The sequence below is a fragment of the Lissotriton helveticus genome, chromosome 4_1 (genome assembly GCF_964261635.1).
Source record: "Lissotriton helveticus chromosome 4_1, aLisHel1.1, whole genome shotgun sequence".
In the NCBI taxonomy this organism is placed as follows: domain Eukaryota; kingdom Metazoa; phylum Chordata; class Amphibia; order Caudata; family Salamandridae; genus Lissotriton; species Lissotriton helveticus.
In genome coordinates, this window is record NC_136063.1 from 2,021,928,138 (window position 1) to 2,021,947,722 (window position 19,585).

The following is a 19,585-nucleotide window of genomic DNA, read 5'->3' on the forward strand; positions in this document are numbered from 1 at the left end:
TCGAACTGATGGTATACACCTTGTACCATAGTTACTTTGAACACGACCAAACCTGGTACTTACAAATGTCCGGAATGGCTATGGGGAATTGTGCGGCTCCTACCTATGCGAACCTGTACATGGGTAACTTTGAACATAGCCACATTTATCAGAACAGAACATGGATGGACAACCTCAAACTCTATACACGCTACATCGACGACCTACTTTTCATTTGGAAAGGCTCCCAAGAAAGTCTAGAACGGGCCTTAACGGACCTTAACACTAAGGACGACCGAATAGATTTCACCTGGAACATTAACCACCAAGAAATTGCCTTCTTGGATGTGCTTATTCAAATAACCCCACAAGGCATACAGACGGATCTCTACAGGAAATCCACAGATCGTAACAATGCGTTACTGTACAGCAGTTTCCATCGTGACTCCCTTAAGAAACATCTACCTTATAGCCAGATGCTAAGAGTAACCAGGATCGTTTCTGATCCTACCATCAGAAGGAACCAAATCATTGACATGTCATCCAGATTCCAACGGAGAGGATATCCTGAAACTATCCTTAAAGACGCTATGGACCGTGTATCCAACATTTCAAGAACTGAGGCCTTAACCAGCAAACCCAAAAAAGAAAGCCAGAGAATGGTATTGGTTTCAAGGTATTCAACCTCAAGCAACCAGTATAAACAGATCATCATGAAACACTGGCGAATATTGTCATCAGAACCGGATTTTGGTAATCTCTTTCACGATCCCCCGATCTTTGCCTACACTAGGCCAATGAACTTCAAGGAAATCCTATCCAAGCCCGCTGATGCAAACACATCCACCATCCATACTGGAACTCGACCATGTTATCATTGCAGTAATTGCAACAATGTGATTAAAGGTAACACGATCTGCCACCCCATGAGAGGGTTTAACATCAAATTGTCTGTTGATGCCACATGCGACTCGACAAATTTAATTTACCTTCTGAAGTGCCCATGCGGCAAAACATATGTGGGAAAGACAAGTAGGAAAATAAAAACAAGACTGAACGAACACAAGTCCAATATCAGGACCAAGAATTCGAAATCTAACATTGCACTTCACTTTAACGAAGCGAATCACAATATATCCCAACTCAAGTATTTGGTTCTTGAAATCGTCCAACCAAGAGAAGGTAAAGACAACAACAAGATACTACTGCAGAGAGAAACAGCCTGGATGTACAGGCGACAATCACAGAAACCTTTTGGTCTTAATGACCGGACCGAATTAAGCTGCTATTTATAATGCCGCCCTTGGGCATTTGTTGATGCATCGTAACATTGTCCTGCTGCCACGCTAGATATCGTCATTATGTTTGTGCCACTTCATTGAAATAGGAAGATTCGTTCCCAATCCCCTTTCCAAGATGGCCACCCTCGTTTCCCACACCCACACCCATTCACTTCATTACCCAGTCTGTTTTTTGTTTTTACACACCCTCCCTACAACTCCGCATTCACTCCGCGGAGTTTCAGCCACACAGACCGCATTTACCGGTCCCGCTGATAAGACTGACCCGGTGAGTTGGATTAATCCTATTTTCCTTACAACCAGCGAACCGCGCTACTCAGTAGTGATCTAGCGCTCCATTTACCCCACGGGGGACTGTTAGCTGATTGAGCCGCTTTCCCGCTGCTCGCGAACCTTGTTACCAATCAATACCTGCTCTCGTGTTAAAACTCGAGCATTCTGCCGTCCTCGTTATTAAACCTATTTTACTAAGCCAGCATTACCCACCGTTTTATCATACCTCCATTTTTTTGGTTTCACGTTCCCCCACTCAGGCTCCTCACACCATCATTTCGTTATTACGTTTATAGCCTGCTTGCCTCACGTTTTGATGCATGTTGAATCAACTTTGAAGTGTATTACATGTTTGTATATCTTTTCTAAATGATATTGATGAGGCCATATATCCTTTTTGTTTTAGAGCTCCTTGAGAAAGGACAACATTGTCCGAAATGCATCGGAGCCATGTACAATTTCAGTCGTTATGAATGAATGGATGGTCTGCTAATTCATATGAACTCAATATGATTTATTGCAAAATTGGATTAAAAACTTACCTGCTACATTCAACTATGGAACTTTATTGATTACAATTGCCTGGAAACCACTGTGTTGTCTCACCACACACAGTTCCATATAATGTGTGCCCACCACAGGGATGCGCCTACACCTCCGTAGCGCACTCAACAGATCTTGAGTAGCCAATAATGATAGTTCCATCCAGTGGCGGCTACCTTGAACAAAGGGTGGTGAGACGTATGGAGGCAATGTGGGAGGGGTCGTGCAGGGGGTTGGGGAGTCAGAAATAATATATAAAAACAAGAACTTACCTGAAGGCACCAGCCGCCTCCCGCATCACGTTGCGCCTCCTCTCCTCTTCATGGTCCAGCAGCCCCTGGGACAAACTCCATCCAATCCCCGTGCTGCAGAGCAGCCTAGGGATTTGCCTGAGCGGGCTGGAAAGACGATTTGCTCAGACCAGGGAGTCTGTGGGGTTTCTGCAGCCCGGCTGTTCAATGCAGCCAGGCTTGAGAAATGTAAGTGTTCACGTGTGTTTTGGCTGGCCTGAGACGGCCAACCAAACACATATGCACACTTTGGGATGCACATAGCACTCCTCCTCCCTCTCCCATGCCTCGGCTTTGCCCCTCTCTACAGCGCTGGCTCAGAGCCGGCAACTGAAAAATTAAACCATGCTAGAACATCATATTATTTTTTCATTTGCTGGTTCTGAGCCAGGCAGTGGGGCGACGCTCCTCCACCATTGCGGAGGAGCTGCCTCTATTTCCAAACTCCCGAGGTCCCATAGCAAGGATACTGTGGAGTTACTAGAGAGTCTTCTTTAAGGACAATTTAAGAAATGTCTAACATTGAAATAAGACCAACTCACTATAGTAAACCCTTAGCTCCGTTCTTTACAGAGAGACGTTTTGGCCCTGAAGCCTATGTGCATCCAGAGCCGAAAAAGTCACACATCCACCCATAACCCGTGAAACACATAGTTGCTACTGCTGTCTGTGCAAACGAACTCCTGGACCTAGTTATGTGGTTCTTGCTTATTTGATATGTAAAATCTATGCCCAAATATGTGAATTAATGAACCTGCGCAGGGTTTTAGTTGCCTAACCTAAAATTGTTCTAGATCACTTTTTGATGGTGGAACATCGTTAACTTCATTTTATTTTATATTCAAATCATTTTTATTGAGAATACAAATGCAAAAGAAAACACATGATAATAAAGGAAGATAAGGAAAGAAAAGAAATAAAAGCAAAGAAGGAAATGAAAATAAAAACAATGGATCCAAAACAATCAATACATACATGGTAATCATTGTATCCTTGCTGATGTGCTCAAGCGGGAAACATCCTAAACCACGATGATTTAACCACGACTCACCTGAACAACGGGGAGAGAATAACGAAGACTGATGAACAATGTCGGCCGGAACAACGAAAGGCTGAACAACGAAGTATAACGTGTCCTGTATAACGTCACTCCTCATAATTAAGGGAAGATTAGGGTGGGTGTGGGGGGTCTCCCCCCCAAAAAAGGATAAATTAAAAATAAATTAATAATAGTATGCGTTGTAAAAGCATAAAAAGATAGAACATTTAGAAGTTTTTTTTTTTTAAATGGTTCACGTCAGAAGTATTGCAAGTACAATAGTGCCATCTAATGGCCAAACACGAGATGTTTAATTTCGTGGTTTAGGAAGTCGTGCTTAAAAAGGTAGTGGTTAAAAATAGATCGTGTTTAGGCTTTCGTGGTTAAGGCAATCGTGGTTTAGGCAGTAGTTGTTTAGACATACAACCGCTCAAGCGCCTTTCAAGTGCGGCCCATGTCTACATGTAGATCACAGGGTTTGAAAACAGCAGTGAGCGTATATATACACCCTGGGGGTCACATAAGTAAGCAGTGTGGTAACATACAAAAGTTTAGACAATGTTTACATCCTGATGCAATTGCAAATGTTGCAAGTAATTTTACCGATTAGATTACATATCACATTCACCTAATCACTTTGAAAGAGATGGCATTGACTATAGTTTTATTTATTTGATTCAGTTTTTGTTGTTTTATAATTACATTTTCTATTAATCAATCAATCATAACACTTGTATAGCGCGCTACTCACCCGGAAGGGTCTCAAGGCGCTTGAGGGAGGGGGTCCGCTACTGCTAGGTGTTGTTGTCAGTATAACTTTTGTAAGGGCATGAGCATTGCATTTGCTGTTTTCCTCTCCTAACCCTTATATATTTTAAAATAATGTATTTGAGTACATCTTTATATTGTCTTTGTATAATATGTTTTATTTTTGTTTGTAATCTATCCCTAGATATTATAATGTTTTACTTCAATATGGACATTTGTTATTGTTTTTTTAGGATAGTTAAATACAATGTACTTATATAGCCTATATTTTAAACGTACTCAATGTTTTTGTTGTTTTCCTTATTGAATATAAATATATATACATTTACTTTGATACACACCCATTTTTAGTTGATACCCAAACCAGTTCATGCTTTCAGACTGTGCCATGCAAACAGCTTGTGATTTAGTCATTTTCTCTTGTTCATTCTTCCTTTTTCCATTCATTTTGTTTAACATTTCTCCATGCAAACGGCAGTAGTTACATCACGAGTTCTTGATGTATACATTCACTGATTATAGTGAACTTTATTAGCCTTAAGAAACAATGGGAATCACCAATTGAAGTAGTGGTTATTCACGTGCAAAGTTGTGGTCTGTTTAATGTTGGAGTTTGCCACATGGACTTTATATGTTTCACCAAAGGTAACTTGAATGAAATAATACATTTGTATTGAAATTGTATCTCCAGCATGATTTTATTTTTAGATTCTCCAGTGCATCACATAAATAAAAAACCTGTATGATATTGCATGTTTCTGTGTTTCAGTTGTTCAATATTAGTCTGAGCGCATCGATTATACCTGTGGAATGTCTTCATCATATAACTAGTTGTACCATATTCCTATGAGGGAGAAGACACACCAGTCTATACAAGCTCTCATGTTAGCTGCGGTCTTGTCAGAATGTCCTGGGAACTGTGGTGGTAGTGGCGACAGTTATGGTGTTAGAACAACCATTATTCTTTGTCCTTGCTTTAAAAGCTCCATATGAAATCTTTGATTTTCCTTTTTGAAAGCAAGTTTTATTTTGAGCATTCTATCGGCAATACTTTTCATCTGCAGAGTGACTATTATAGTGTACAATTTCAAGATCTCTTTTTCGTCTGGTCACTGATCTGGGTTAACTCCATCATTCTTTTGCTCACCATGCCAACACAGTTTAGACCTGGCCATATGCAAATCAGTCTTGACCCTGTGCCTCATGGGAACTGTCCAGCCCGAACTGCCAAGCCAGGTCCTCCCTGGACCGGAAACAAGCATCCTAGGACCGGTTTCGGGGTTCCTCCCCTCATGAGCCAGGATAGCTTGAATCCAGTGGCACAGTGAGCCTGGGACCCATGTCTGGGCATACCCGGCGCACTAAAGGTGAGAAAGCAAAAGACACACAATTGATGGACACAATGCAGAACAAATCAAAACATTCACCCCCAGTCAGGAGATCTGGGTTAAATCCATCATTCTTTTGCTCACCATGCCACCCAGTTTAGACCTGGCCATATGCAAATCAGTCTTGACCCTGTGCCTCATGGGAACAGTCCAGTCCAGCGGATGCCTGGTTACCAGATTATATCACTGCACTGAGAGGCATTTGTTAAGTGATAGTTTTAAACATGAACTTACAAATATTCATGCTCCACCCCTCCATGATGAAAATGGCACTAATGTACTAAGAGGAAAGTCAAGCAGGTGTCATGTGCACCCTATGTGTGGCCAATATTTGTATTAACATGGAGTAGCATTCTAGTCTAATAAATAAAAATAGAGGGTTTTGTTCAGTGCACATCCTGAACTCATATATTTCAGGATGCACTGTTACTCAATAAGGAAGAAAAAGGAGGCATGGTGAAACATTTGCCTAGTATCACGCAGTTTGCAGGTAAGTTTGGATTGATCCCAGATTTTTTAGTTTCACAATATACAATTCAGAAACTATATGGATATCTCGTACTCTTTCCATTTTTACATGAAAGGTTAGTGTTTAGTTTTTATTTTTCCTTGGTGCATGAGGTTAGAGCATGGATGACTGGCAAAAGCCACATTAAAGCTTGTTTCAATTTGGGCTCGAGGATCCTAAAGGACCTCGATGAGAGCTATGATCTAACTTGATCCAGGCTCGAGCTTTCAGAGACTTGCCCACCTCTGGCACATACCACTCACTTGGAACTTGTGTTTGCAAAAACCCTGCTCTCCAGATTTCCAGTTAACTGATAAGAGGCCACATATCGTCCTTTGCAATATCTTGGCATTGTCTACTGTGTACAGCTGCTTTTTTATATCAACAACCATTAAGCTCTAGACGGTGCTTCATGATCTATAGTGTTTTGTGTACCCCCTAGATTTAGGCTGCATATGTCACCATAAACACCGAGTTCACAAATTTCTCACCATTGAGTTATGAGTCTGGTGGATTAACATTTAAGTTCCAAGAGATTGCAGACTCTGTCATTCATCGTACTGAAGTTACCTATGTAAGCAACATTTAAGAATCTATTTAGATTCACATCACTTCCTGTTCTACAGCGCAGAGTACATGGGATTCATCCAGGACCTGTTCCAGCACGACGTCTAACTGAATAAGCTTTGCTCTTGCAATTTTCCTGTGGAAACGTTTTTGCTGAATGTCTTTATATGCATCATACCACAGCAAGATGTTCCAAAGATTACTAAAGCCTTGAGAAAGCCCCGGCCTAAAAGCCACTGTGGGCGAAACACGTGGCGGCTGCCGAAAGGTACCAGTCGACAATGCAAACATTGGAAGTATGATGCTAATCCCAACTAGAAAATAAAACCGAAAATCATTGCAAACAATACAAGACCTAAAGTCTGTCTATACATGATATCAATAAATTGAAATTACGAATACAAATTAGGAGAACACACTCGATTTATTCTAACACCACTTCCTTTTAGTCACCTCATCCAATTCTTTGTCATCTAACTTTGGGCCATAATCATATACACATATCTTATCTCGGCATTGTGCATTAGTGCGATCTTCATGAATATCAGGTGCTATTTTGTCCATACTCACATTACTACTGTTTATGCCCTACACTGTTATTTGAATGTATAAGAGCCCCATCCGTCCCTACATTCACTGCTTATCAAGGTAAACGCTTACCAATGGCATCTTTTTAGATCTGCTGGTCACAACTTTGAATCCCCTCAAGTGAGCCTCCCATCCTTCCGAGATCAGTGAATGAAGCGCAAAAAACTGTATAACAGTGAGACTTGTTATTTATGGTGTTCAAATCAGCAGATATGTCGAATGCATTACTATAGAAAATAGAAGCCATTATTATTTGAAATGCTTAACTATGACTTAGACTTCTGCCTTTTGTCACATTGGTATTTCAACTGGTTCTTACTGTCTTTCCTGTTCTTTGTCATTTGTCATCTTTATTTATTGTTCCATGTCATTAATTATTTTAAAGCGCTTTGAAAGAAAGTGCTGTAGTTAATTCAGTACATAAATATATTATTTTTTAATAACTACATGTTATTAATTTTAACAAGCAACAGCATCATCCACCAACAATCAATTAACATCACCACAGAGTGTATCGAATATTGGAACACAATATAAGCATCTCTAAATACAAACATCATTACTCCAGCAGTCTATGATTAGCTCTTCACCACCCCATGTCTTATCATGCTTCGGGGGTATCCCTGTGCCTCTTAGATCAGCTTTTCCTGGCGGGCACACCAATCCACCCCTTTCCTCCATACTTTCAATTAGGGGGCTCTGGCAGCTTCCAGGTGTGGGCAATATCCCCTTTGGCCACTAGTGTGGCTACTCCAATAAATGTCTTTTCAAATCGTGGACCCATGACTTCCTCTAGGAGACCCAGGTGATCTGCCCGGGGGCCAAAATCAATTTGGCAGCCCAGTACGGCAGAGAGCACACGTCCTATCCTCCCCTCAACCCCCCCCAAAACAAACGTGATGACGCTGGGCACGACTAGACCATATGAAAAAGCGTCCGCTAAAGGTAGGGCGCACCACTTACATGCTGCCTGTGCAGCCTGGCCTGTCCGCTGCATTGGCAGGGTGGTCAGATTCGTTGCATGGATAGTTAAGCTGGGCCATTCGGAGGCGTGAGGAGATTGACAACTCTTTCGGGTCATATATGCTTCCCTCCAGTCATCATCATCGTCATCTAACTCTCCAACCCTAACCTCCCACTTTCATCACAGGACAAGGAAGCTATCTAGCCCTTTAACCATCACTAAGCGGTAAAGCATGGAAACTGCTCCCTTGCCCAATCTCCCCTGCAGAAGTTTAGCTTCGAGGGGGTTGTATCGTGCACCTGGGCATCCACCGGGACATGGGTGTGCAGGGCATGACGCAATTGGAAGTAAAAATAGAATTGCGTCTGGGTTAAGCTGGTAAAGATCCTGTAAGTCCTGAAATTACATCAAGGTCTCCCCTCATCGAACATCATCCAGATAGGTAACCCCCAATTCTGTTCCGCTTTGTAAAACCCTGAAGTCCTAACACCTGCTTGAGCCACGTACCCTGCCAAGTGGCGTCATTCGGGGAAGTCTGCTATCCCAGTGGATCAAACGAAGGGCCACACTCCAGCAGCAGAGTATATTCCCCGCTGAAGTGTGTGTAGTATCATTGTGCCATTGAGTAGTTTAAGAAGACTGTCAAGACCCGGGAGATGTAGTTCGAAGCGATAGGTGGGGACGTCCCAACGTCCATAAAACCAGTCATTGATCATTGCCATTGGCCATTACAAGGTCCCCGTCATACGGGGATTTCCTCGCTGTTAGCCCCCAGAAGAAGGTGGTAATCCTCAACGTGAGTGTTCGAAACAATTTCTGGGGAAATCAGGTGGGGAACGTTTGCTATGACACATAGGAAGTGAGGAAGGCACATCATCTTAAATAAGGCTATGTGCCTGATAGGGTTCAGGGGCGGGGGGCCCACAGGGTTCAGAGGCTGGGGGGCCCACTTCCACAAGTCCCTATTCAAGGCCGTCATAAGAGGTTGGAAATTAAGTGTCCACACCAGATCTGGGAGTAATGAGATGAAAATCTCAAGGTATTTGAAGGAAAGACGCCATTTCAGCACCTCAGGGCACCAGTTGTGGCCGCCTGCATCACCCTCAACCAGCAATGTATTATTATTTGTATTATTATGGTCATTATTACCTCATCACTTCTAATAAATGACCATTTACCGCCTCAAATTCCATGGCTATATACTTATTGACCTTCACAATCTGATTCACCTTCATTCCTCACCATACAAGCAACTTAGTACATTTTTTGTTATCTCTCTCTCTTTCTTTTACCCCCACCTTTCTTTCATGGATATTCCTGCCTTGATGTGCCACTGCATCCTTTGTTGGGGCTAAAGAAATTAGATCGGCTCCTGGATTCTGCTATTGAAGAGACCATGCATCCTATGTTACTGCATGTTTTCTTAACTTCCAGGATTGATTTTACAACCTTTTTGAATGGGGGAGATGGATTGTGATAAAAACAATCATTTGGAGATACTATGTGCCATGTCCTTCTTATCTCCCCTGTCATAGTGCTGTTTCACACTCTTTGTGTTTGAGCAGATGAGCTATTAGAAAGAATGCCAGGCTTTAAAATCCTCACCAAAGACCTTAATGGACTCTCAGCTTTAAATTGCGTCTTGTAGTGATCGCACCAAAGACCTGTTTGACCGTTCAACTTTAAATTGCTTAGAGTAGTGTGCTTCACTTGAGTTCCTTTAGAGTGACTTCTATCAGTGTCCATTTGGCTGTGCTCAAAATGCACACATTGCACCTACAACGTTGGTTCTCTAATTCCTCCACTTTAACCTGAATAGGAGGCATAGCAGATTCCCAGTTTGACATTGCCACGGTTTCAGCAATATCCCTCAAGAAGGATAAACTCTTTTAAGAACTAGCCTATCTGCCACCAAGGGTATGCCATCTGGATTGCATACGTACAACATTTCAGTGCTGGTACTCCAAGCATTCTGGAGGTGCACCTTGTTTCCTGGCTGAGTTTAACCTAATCTGGCAAAACAAATAGCATACTCACATCCCTACCCATAAAAGGTATGAACACTTTCCTAAAGTACTTAATAAGCAATACTTTTTTGCAAAATCGAATCATAAATTACATGAGCATTCTGATTTAATACTGACTATAAAGCATCTTTTCTTATGGCCCCCACTTTAACTATATTTTCCTGAGAACATTGAACAGTACAGAGACCTGAATCCATGGGTTGCTAACAGTTGTACCAAATAGAATATGCTGAGTGTGCAGACACCGTCTCTAGCGTTTTTTAAATACCTTTATGGAATCTGCATGGAAAAGTGAACAAAAGTTAGGTGGCCATCCCTGAGGAGGAGAGGAGGAAGGGTAAATACAAGATCTACTGAACATAGTAAATAGTAAAAACCAAATAAATACATTTTCGAAGCTCTACAATAATGCTATTGCTCCTTGGGTAAGCCGGAAGAACAATGAGAAAGGGGTCCAAGCCCATTTGCCCACTTGGGGCATCTTATATTGCCCCAACTGATAGAGTTAAGCCTCTAAAACCTCTGTTAGAATGTGGCCTGAAGAGTTTTTTTACTGAATGTGCGTTCCTTGCCCAAGCATCATTTGGAATTGTGGGATCTTGTGTTCTCCCTACAACCTGATATATGCTTCCTAACTGAGTCCTGGATGAAACCCCATACTGTTCCTGCAATAACATTGGGGGTTCCCTCAGGCTATAAATTTCTACATCTTGACCGGCCAAATAAAATTGGGGGTGGTTTAGCCATCCTGCATAAGGAAGAGTTGAAGGTTGCCATACTGGAGCAATTCCTTTGTGTATCTATGGAAATCATGATTTTTAAAATTAGCTCTGATGCTAAAACCTCCTGGAAAGGAGCCTTAGTGTACCGTCCTCCTGGACCCATATTGGGTTTCACCCTATCCCTGGTGGAAACACTAGCACCCCATTTTAAAGCAAAAGAAAAGTTTATTCTTTTGGGTGATTTTAATGTTCATGTTGATATCCCTTCCCACCCGGAGACTTCAATATTTTTAGCGGATCTTTCTACTTTAGGCCTTGAAATGTATAATAAGGGCCCTACACATAAAGGAGGCCATACTCTAGACATACTCTTCTCTAACTGCCCCGATGTTCGATGCTATCCTGCCACCCAAATAAGTTGGTCTGACCACTATTTAGTGGAATTTTCCTTATTGGGTGTTCCCATACCTTCCCATAAGCCACCGCTCCCATCCATCCGGAGACGACAGTGGCATAAAGTAACAGCAGAAGAGTTGGGGAGGGTATGGAAGAAACCAATCCTCACTGAGATAGATAACGTGGATTTGGCTCTCTCCAAACTTATTGACTCTCTCATAATGGCAGTAGACACTCTAGCACCATTAAAACTGCATAAACAGCACCCCTCCTCTAAGCAAGAAATATGGTACACCGAAGCACTTAGAGTAGAGAAGCAGGGCTGCAGAAAGATAGAGAAGAAGTGGAGAAAAACCCAAACAGAGGAGAATAAAAGAGCACATCAAGAGGCTCAATCAAATTATTATAAAAATATAAGGCTGGCTAGGAAAAACAGTCTTATTCAGCAACTTGATGAAGCAGGCAACTCCTCTAAAGAGCTTTACAAGATACTACAGACTTTTGTAAAGCCAATGGCTTGTGAGAGTTCGGATGATTTCTCACAGCCCCTCTGTGACGACATCTCCCTGTTCTTTGAGAACAAAATAAATACGATCTATGACAAAATCATGATAGCCTCTAATAACATGAATAGCCCTCCTAGTCCACCTAAACCATCAATTCGTGGGGACCACTCATTTACCACCTTTCCATCTATTAACGATACTGATTTTGTCAATCTTATCAGTCCTATAAAATCTGGGTCCCCGGCTGATTTTCTGCCTGCCAAAATGATCGCCCCCTTGAGTACTCTGATTGGACCTGAGGTCACATTTGTATTAAATCTTTCACTCAAGGAAGGTCAGGTACCTATGGAATGGAAGAGAGCGGTGGTGAACCCTATTCGTAAGAACACGGCATACCCATGGACTGATCTCTCCAACCTCCGACCCATCTCCCTCTTGCCATACTTTAGCAAGATGGCTGAGAAGCATGTGAACACCTGTCTGTCAAAATACATCGAGACAGCGGGAGGTCTGGACCCCTCGCAATCGGGGTTCAGACCTAATCACAGCACCGAATCTGCCCTCCTCTCAGTGACCGATACTATCAGGATGGCACTAGATGGAGGGGGCTCAATGATTTTGGTGCTGTTAGACCTGTCCGCTGCCTTCGACACGGTGTCACATGAGATTCTTCTCGGCCGCTTGCGGGAGGTGGGCATAGGGGGTGTGGCGCTGTCCTAGGTAGAGAGCTTCCTCACAGGCTGCTCACAAAATGTCAGACTGGGCTCCCTTCAATCCATCTCTAGGGAGCTCACCAAGGGAGTGCCACAAGGCTCATGCCTAAGCCCTACACTATTTAATGTGCATGTGGCACCCTTGGCTGGCATTGTGAGAGAATATGGGTTCACCCCGGTATCCTACGCTGATGACACCCAGCTTCTGTTCCCTTTCCAGTCCCTTACTCCAGCAATAAGGAAATCCTTTGCGGATGGTATGAGGGCGGTCTCTAACTGGATGGCTGCAAACTGCCTTCAGTGTAATGTAGGTAAGACAGAGGTGATGTTATTTGGAGAGGCTCCACTTCTGTGGTCCCCCGAATGGTGGCCTTTAGATCTTGGGCCAGTGCCAAGTCCAAAACAGACCGTTAAAAACCTCGGAGTACGCATGGATCAGGCATTGGTGCTTAAAGATCATGCCAACCAAGTTGCTGGTTTATGTTTCCATACCATCGGACTTCTGTGTCGTGTTTTTCCACTTCTGCCTGACTATCACCGCAAGACATTGGTCCAGACGTTGGTGATCAGTAGGCTGGACTACTGCAATGGCCTGTTCATCTCGGCCAATGAGGAACAACTAAATCGTTTGCAAGTAGTCCAGAACACCGCAGCAAGACTGGTACTCAATGCCTTACCTAGAACCCCCTCCCGCCCGCTTTTGTATAGCCTTCATTGGCTGCCTGTTCGGCAGCGGGTTAAATATAAAATCTGCTGTACCATACACAAATGCCTTTACGGCACAGGCCCTAAATACCTAGTAGACAAGTTCATTCCTTATAATCCTGCACGTTCCCTGCGCTCAAGCAACCAGCAACTGCTTCAGGTTCCCAGGATTAAGAGGATAAGACAGGGAGGACGTGCCCTTTCCTATAAAGGTCCCATTCTTTGGAACTCACTTCCACTTGCCCTAAAGACCAACTTAAATTTTCAATCCTTTAGGAAGGTCCTTAAAACTCATTTATATTCGACATCGTAGTTCGCTGGTAGTTTTACTATTCAGTTATCAGTCTGGCATTTGCACCTATGCGCAAGCGCGGAGATACCCCTCTGGGGGTCGATTCCTGCGCTATATAAGAAAATTAATTAAATAAATAAATTGAAGATGCCCTAGACATAACAAAAAGACACCAATGATAGTGGGCTATATTAAAAGTTAAGTCACTAAATTGTATTTATCCTGTGTTTTAAGTTATTGACTTTAGCTCTTAATCTCCCTCCACTCGGTGTGGCTCAGCCTTCCTCTTCTCAGCAGCAGTTCAGGCGTTGTTGGAGATAATATTTAAGTTGGGGCTTGCTAACTGCATAATCCTAAGAAGGACTTGTTCATTCGATAAGATTGAGGCATGAACAGAACATACATGGGGTGTGACCAGAGCAAGTGAGAAGGACATTTATGCCAGTGGTCTCACTGTTTGTAGGTCAACGTCTGGTACATACCATGCGTTGGTAGTTTCCACATGTTTAGAAAGGGGAAGCCTAAGGGTTCACATGAGACATTGGCCGGTAAGTAACTTTGTATACGTCATGCATGTTATCAGGCTGCGACTGGCCAAATTTTTTATTTGCCTGGAATGCAGCCCAAATCTGTAGTGACTGCAAAATACTTAATGGGAATTTCATCAAAATAGTGGACAAGGGTCAGATTGCAATGCTTGCGTAGGAGAGAAGTTTATCACGGACATTGGAGTTATTTCATTCGCTTTTCAGCATAGTACTCATAATAATGAGGAATACATTTCAGCACAAAGTACATTGTGTTCTATTAGTTTTTAGGCCTCCCCTACAGACCTCTTTCTCTGCCTGTTATCTAAACACCTATTCTGTGCAATACTAAAACTTAGAGTGGGCTTTGGTTCAGCCCATTACTTATTGTTGGGTGGCTTTCTTGCCAAACTCATTTACGTGCTCCTTATTTGATTTCTTGCTGATGTTTTCCATCGTTGTCAACAACCTTTTTTGGTCTGGTGACCTTTTGAATTTGCTAGAATATGTATATTATACGTGCATGAAGGGGCTTTCGGCCACCTCGCTTCATCGAGTGCTCTGTTATAGGGTTATTCACATTTTGCTTCTGCCCACTTCATATAGCATGGGGCAGTGGGTCAGCCTACTTAAAAGACATGTTAATTTCACTTTGAGTTACTCCATTTTGCTCTGTCACGAGAAGCACATCATCACACAAACTAGCCCCCTTCAGTACTAGTGGTTTTATTTTTACTTTAGGATTAATTGTGTTTAGAGCCTGGTATTTTCTTTTGTAAAATATTTCATTGTGTTTTTTATTGTGAACAGCACTTGTAACAAGACAAATCATTGTGGTACATAGTGGGAGTGAAACAATGTATTAGAAAGAAACATATTATAAACATGAATACAAACAAAGTCACACTTAGTTGTCCGCTAATCTTTTGGTGGGTGGGATTGGGTGAAAATTAGTGAAGGTGACAGGAGCATGTTGCGTGTATCCCGTCATATAAACACCGATAGAGGGGTAAACGAGAACTGGGGAAGGGAGGGAAAATGTGCAAGGGTTGGCTATGGTGAATAGGTAGTTGCAAGGAAGTGGTGTGTAATTTGCTGTTAGGAGCAAGGTTTAGACATGATCAGACAGGCTCAGGTGGGTCAAGTGATTGGATAGGAGGGAGACGAGGTAGTAGGGAATATTTTCTCCAGGTTTTTCTTCCATCGCAAGTCCAAATGTAGGAAAGGCGGGTATTCATTTGTCAAGGAAATCGAATTAGCGTTGCAACATCTGGGGAATCTATTGTGTTATGGCTATGAGAGTGATCAGTGCTTAGAGCCTGATGCAATAGCAGGACACTTCTGATGTGACCACAGGGCCCATTCCATCTATATCAGATCCCATATGCTGCCAATGCTGTTGTAAATCCCTTTTGAAGTGCTTTGCTTTTCTGGCTTCGGCTAATTCACAGCATACCAGTTCGTGTCCTTTGAACCAGTTCTGTATTCAGTTAACACAAGGAGATAGATGATGGACGGAGTGCTGAAACTTTTCAAACACTCAACCCCAGTCACAGATCTGGGTTGAATCCATCATCGTTCTTTAGCTCACTTTGCCACCTCAGTTCAGACCCAGCCATATGCAAATCAGTCATGACCCTGTGCCTCATGGGAACTGTCCAGGTCAAACTGCCAAGTCAGGTCTTCGTTAAACGGGAAACAACCATCCTGGGACTGGTTTCGGGGTATTAAGTTATCCTCTTTTTCCTTTTTTCTTTTTCCTTCTGTTCTACTTTCTTTTTCTTCTTTCTTTCTTTCTGTCTGTCTTTGTCTTCATTCCTTCTTACTCGTTTTCTTTCTTTTCTGCCTTCTTTCTTTCTAGCCTTTTTTCCCCAGTGTTTATTATTTCCTTCTTTCACTCTTTTCTTTCCTTCTTTCTCTCCTTTTCCATTTTCTTTCCTTGTTTTCTCTCCTTTTCCATTTTCTTTCCTTGTTTTATTCCTTCTTTCTCAGAGGTACTAGGCTTGCAGCCAATGCCAGACAAATTGACTTTTTTAAGTCTGTGTAGGCCAAGACCTTTTGATTTTTCTAAAATTATGTGCATGCCATAGTTAGTATTAGGGGTTTCTAGCCAGACCTCATCCATTAGTCTGTGGTTGGTGTCATTTACATTTTTCTGCTACTCAAGCTAGAATGCATTAGGTGCAATCCATCAGCCCACTTCAGCCAGTGGTTGACTTTACTATGAGTTACAGCATGCCTTCAGTGCCAGGGAGTACTATGGTAATGTTTGTTTTATTGAGACCAAAGAAACTTTGTTGCCTGTATAAATTTCATTTATCTGTATCTCAGGGCATTGCCATATATTGTGGTAGAGCGCACCTTGTTGTTCACAGACTTTGAAAACACGCAGAATCAGTAATCCTATCAGTGTGTGTGCAAGAGCAGGCAAATCGGTGAAAGATTTCCAGCTCCATCCGATTGAATTGTTTATTTCAATATGGCATGTGTCAATTACATCTGAAGGTTTGGGAGTTCTTAAGGGCAAATTTGTTGCACAAGCTTTCATTCCTTCTGGACACAACACATTTCCTATCTGCAAGATCTAAATCATGTGCTATTTCAGAACTCTATCCAAACTACCCACGTCTCTTACGATGTCACGGTCCATTTTATGGCGTTCTTTTATATTCTCACTTTTTGAGCATTAAGATATTATATTAATATAATTGTGTTTTATTTATTAGGACCCAAATTTTATTCTTGATGTTCCACTTGGAGTGATCAGCAGAGTCGAAAAAATTGGAGTCCAGAGTCATGGAGATAACTCCTGTGGCATCGAAATTGTATGCAAGGTATGGTTCACACTCTCATGACTTCTGTATTTTTAACTATTTCCTAGCTAGATTGTTGACTATTTAACGAAAGCTTTTTAGCTGTAAAAAGTTTTATTCACTAATGTGGAGCATTTGTGTAGTGCACATTTGTTCTTAGTATGGGCTCGTCACACTGGTGTGGGGATTTCTCGCCGGGGCACGTAATGAAGCATGTAGGTTATTGCATTTTGTTGCATAACTTTTATCTGACGCAGGCTATCCTCCGTGAGCTTCTGTTGAGGAAAATAGTCCGGGAGTCAATGTTTTCACAATGAGTAGCAGAAGCCTGATGTCCAAACCACAAGGTACTTTTGGAGTGGGCCGTCCTCCCTATAACTTAATGAAAAACTTAATTTACAACATCCAGGCATTTAGATGGACGTTCGGGTCCACCTAGAAGGAGCGAAGGGACAACACACAGTCAGTTTCAGCTTTCAAAAACCATCAGGCTCCTAAAAGTCTGTGGGTTCCGCCTGAAGGCAGCACATTTGAAACCCGCAGGATAAATCATTTAACAGATCATAGTAGTTTTCAATTACTTTAAGGGCGTGCTCATGGTGGAGATAGGAAGCACACAAGGATGCAATGAAATGGCATCCAAAAAGAAGAAATATCAGAGAAGGACGGAAGTGGGACATGGGGGGTTACCGTCCACTCTAGGGGGGGAGGGAAGGGGGGTGTTGCAGGGGGAAAAAGAGAGTTCATATACTGAAGAATTATCTGTTTTAATACTGACACATCTACGGTACGGACAATGTTACATCTAAAAGGCTTTTTTTGCACAAAAGGGCGTTTCAATTTTGATATTCTGCACATGTCACTTTAAAGACCAATTCATATGTTTTTGTTCTTTTCTTCCCTGCTTTGTGGCTATTACACAACTGCGCTGTTTATTGCATATTTGCACAAGGAGAGGCCTAGAACAATATGTTTTGCAGCTATGGTATAATTGTGCTGCTTATTTGCATATTTGCACAGAGAGAGATTTAGAACAATATAATGTTGCTCTATTACATATCTATGCTGCTTTTTTGCTTATTTTTGAGCTGCTGCTTATTTTCTCCTGCTCTGCTGCTATTATACAATTGCGTTGCTTGTTTGCGTATTTGCACAAAGGGAGGTTTAAACCAATACGTTTTGCTGCTATTGTAAAATTGTGATGCTTATTTGCATATTTGCACAAAGATAGATTTAGAACAATATAATGCTGTTGATCTTTTTGATCTTTTGCTCTATTACATATTCATGCTGATTTTTTGCATATTTTGCACAAGGAGAGGCCTAGATCAAATAATATGCTGTAGTTCTTTAATAATTATTTGAAACTTCCCTGGATATATTTATTTATTATTTGTTGTTCTTATAGTCGTTTTAATATTCTAACGAACAAATAGTATGTTGAAGTTTATTTCTCTTAATGCAAACGGTTTGAACAATGTTCGCAAAAAAAATGCCATTGAGTGCTGGATAAAAAATCTCATCCCAGATGTTATCTATTTACAAGAAACCCATCATAGAGATCAGGCTGAGTCAGATAAACTTTTTAAAAGCTGGGTTAGCCACAAGATATCCTCAATAGCTGGGCTGACGCAGAGAGGAGTATGTATACTAATAGGAAGACATATAGGCTTCATTCTGGAAGGGACACTCCTAGACCCCAGAGGCAGATGGGCAGTTGCATATGGTAAATTAAATAATGCAAACATCATTTTCGCCACAATCTATGCACCAATTCCAGATGACCCTCTGCCAATCTTACAGTTAAAGCATGCTATAACAGGTGGGGGAGATTTTAATCTCTTACAAAATCCTCTATTGGACTCCACCAAAAAAGATCGCCGCCAGAACAAACCCGAAGTTGCGATGGCCATCCAAAGCTGCAAATTAGACCTTGACGTCATTGATTATTGAAGGGAAAAAAAAGATCATAGGTACTGAGCCCAGGGCTTTAAGTGGGCCCCGTCTTGCCAGTGCTCACCACCAGCAGTTCTAAAAAGCAGGTGCTGAGACGGGCCCCTACCGGGCTCTACATTTTTGCCCTCACCACTAAGGTGAAAAAAATCGTAACTCTGCAGAAGGACCACCCTTCACTGTTGTTGGGGTAACTTCAAAGATACTCCTTAAATTTCTTTCACAGTCTCATCATTTCAGAAGTGAAGCATTTTCATATTACATGCACTGAAGCCGTAGTTGTTGCTTATTTAGCTTATGCACTAACAACCATTGACAAAGCCAGTAGTCCTGGCTTGTTGTAGGTGTAATGTTACGTGTTATGTTATATATCTGGATACAATGACAGAAGATGCAAAATGCTACTCCTGTGGCACACTATGCTAAGCACAGATTTCTATAGTAAATGGTTTAAGCTATGCCCTTAATTACATCGACCACGCACCTTTGAGAGACCGCACAGTTTTTTCTTCCCATCCCACTTAAACCACTGACTGAGTCCTTTCATGAAAACCAGGAACACTGGAACTAGGACCTCTGATGGTTTTATGGCTGCTTGTGCTCCAATATGTATGCCTATTGATAATTGTTTTGTAGCTTCGCATGCTGACAAATCAAAAAGATATTGGACGTCTTGAAAAGTTCCATATAAGGGATGAAGGCCTGTTGCTGGTCTATGAGTGC

The 19,585-nt window shown here is 42.0% G+C and overlaps 1 protein-coding gene across 8 annotated transcripts in view; it reads left to right on the forward strand.

Moving 5' to 3' along the window:
* MTMR1 (myotubularin related protein 1) overlaps nucleotides 1–19,585 on the forward strand; it is a 492,625-nt gene that overhangs the window by 181,278 nt on the left and 291,762 nt on the right. For all 8 annotated transcript variants that reach the window (XM_078688654.1, XM_078688651.1, XM_078688648.1 and 5 more), the window contains one exon: nucleotides 16,823–16,930. In XM_078688654.1, the coding sequence (XP_078544780.1) occupies nucleotides 16,823–16,930 (108 nt within the window). The remainder of the gene's footprint in view (nucleotides 1–16,822; nucleotides 16,931–19,585) is intronic.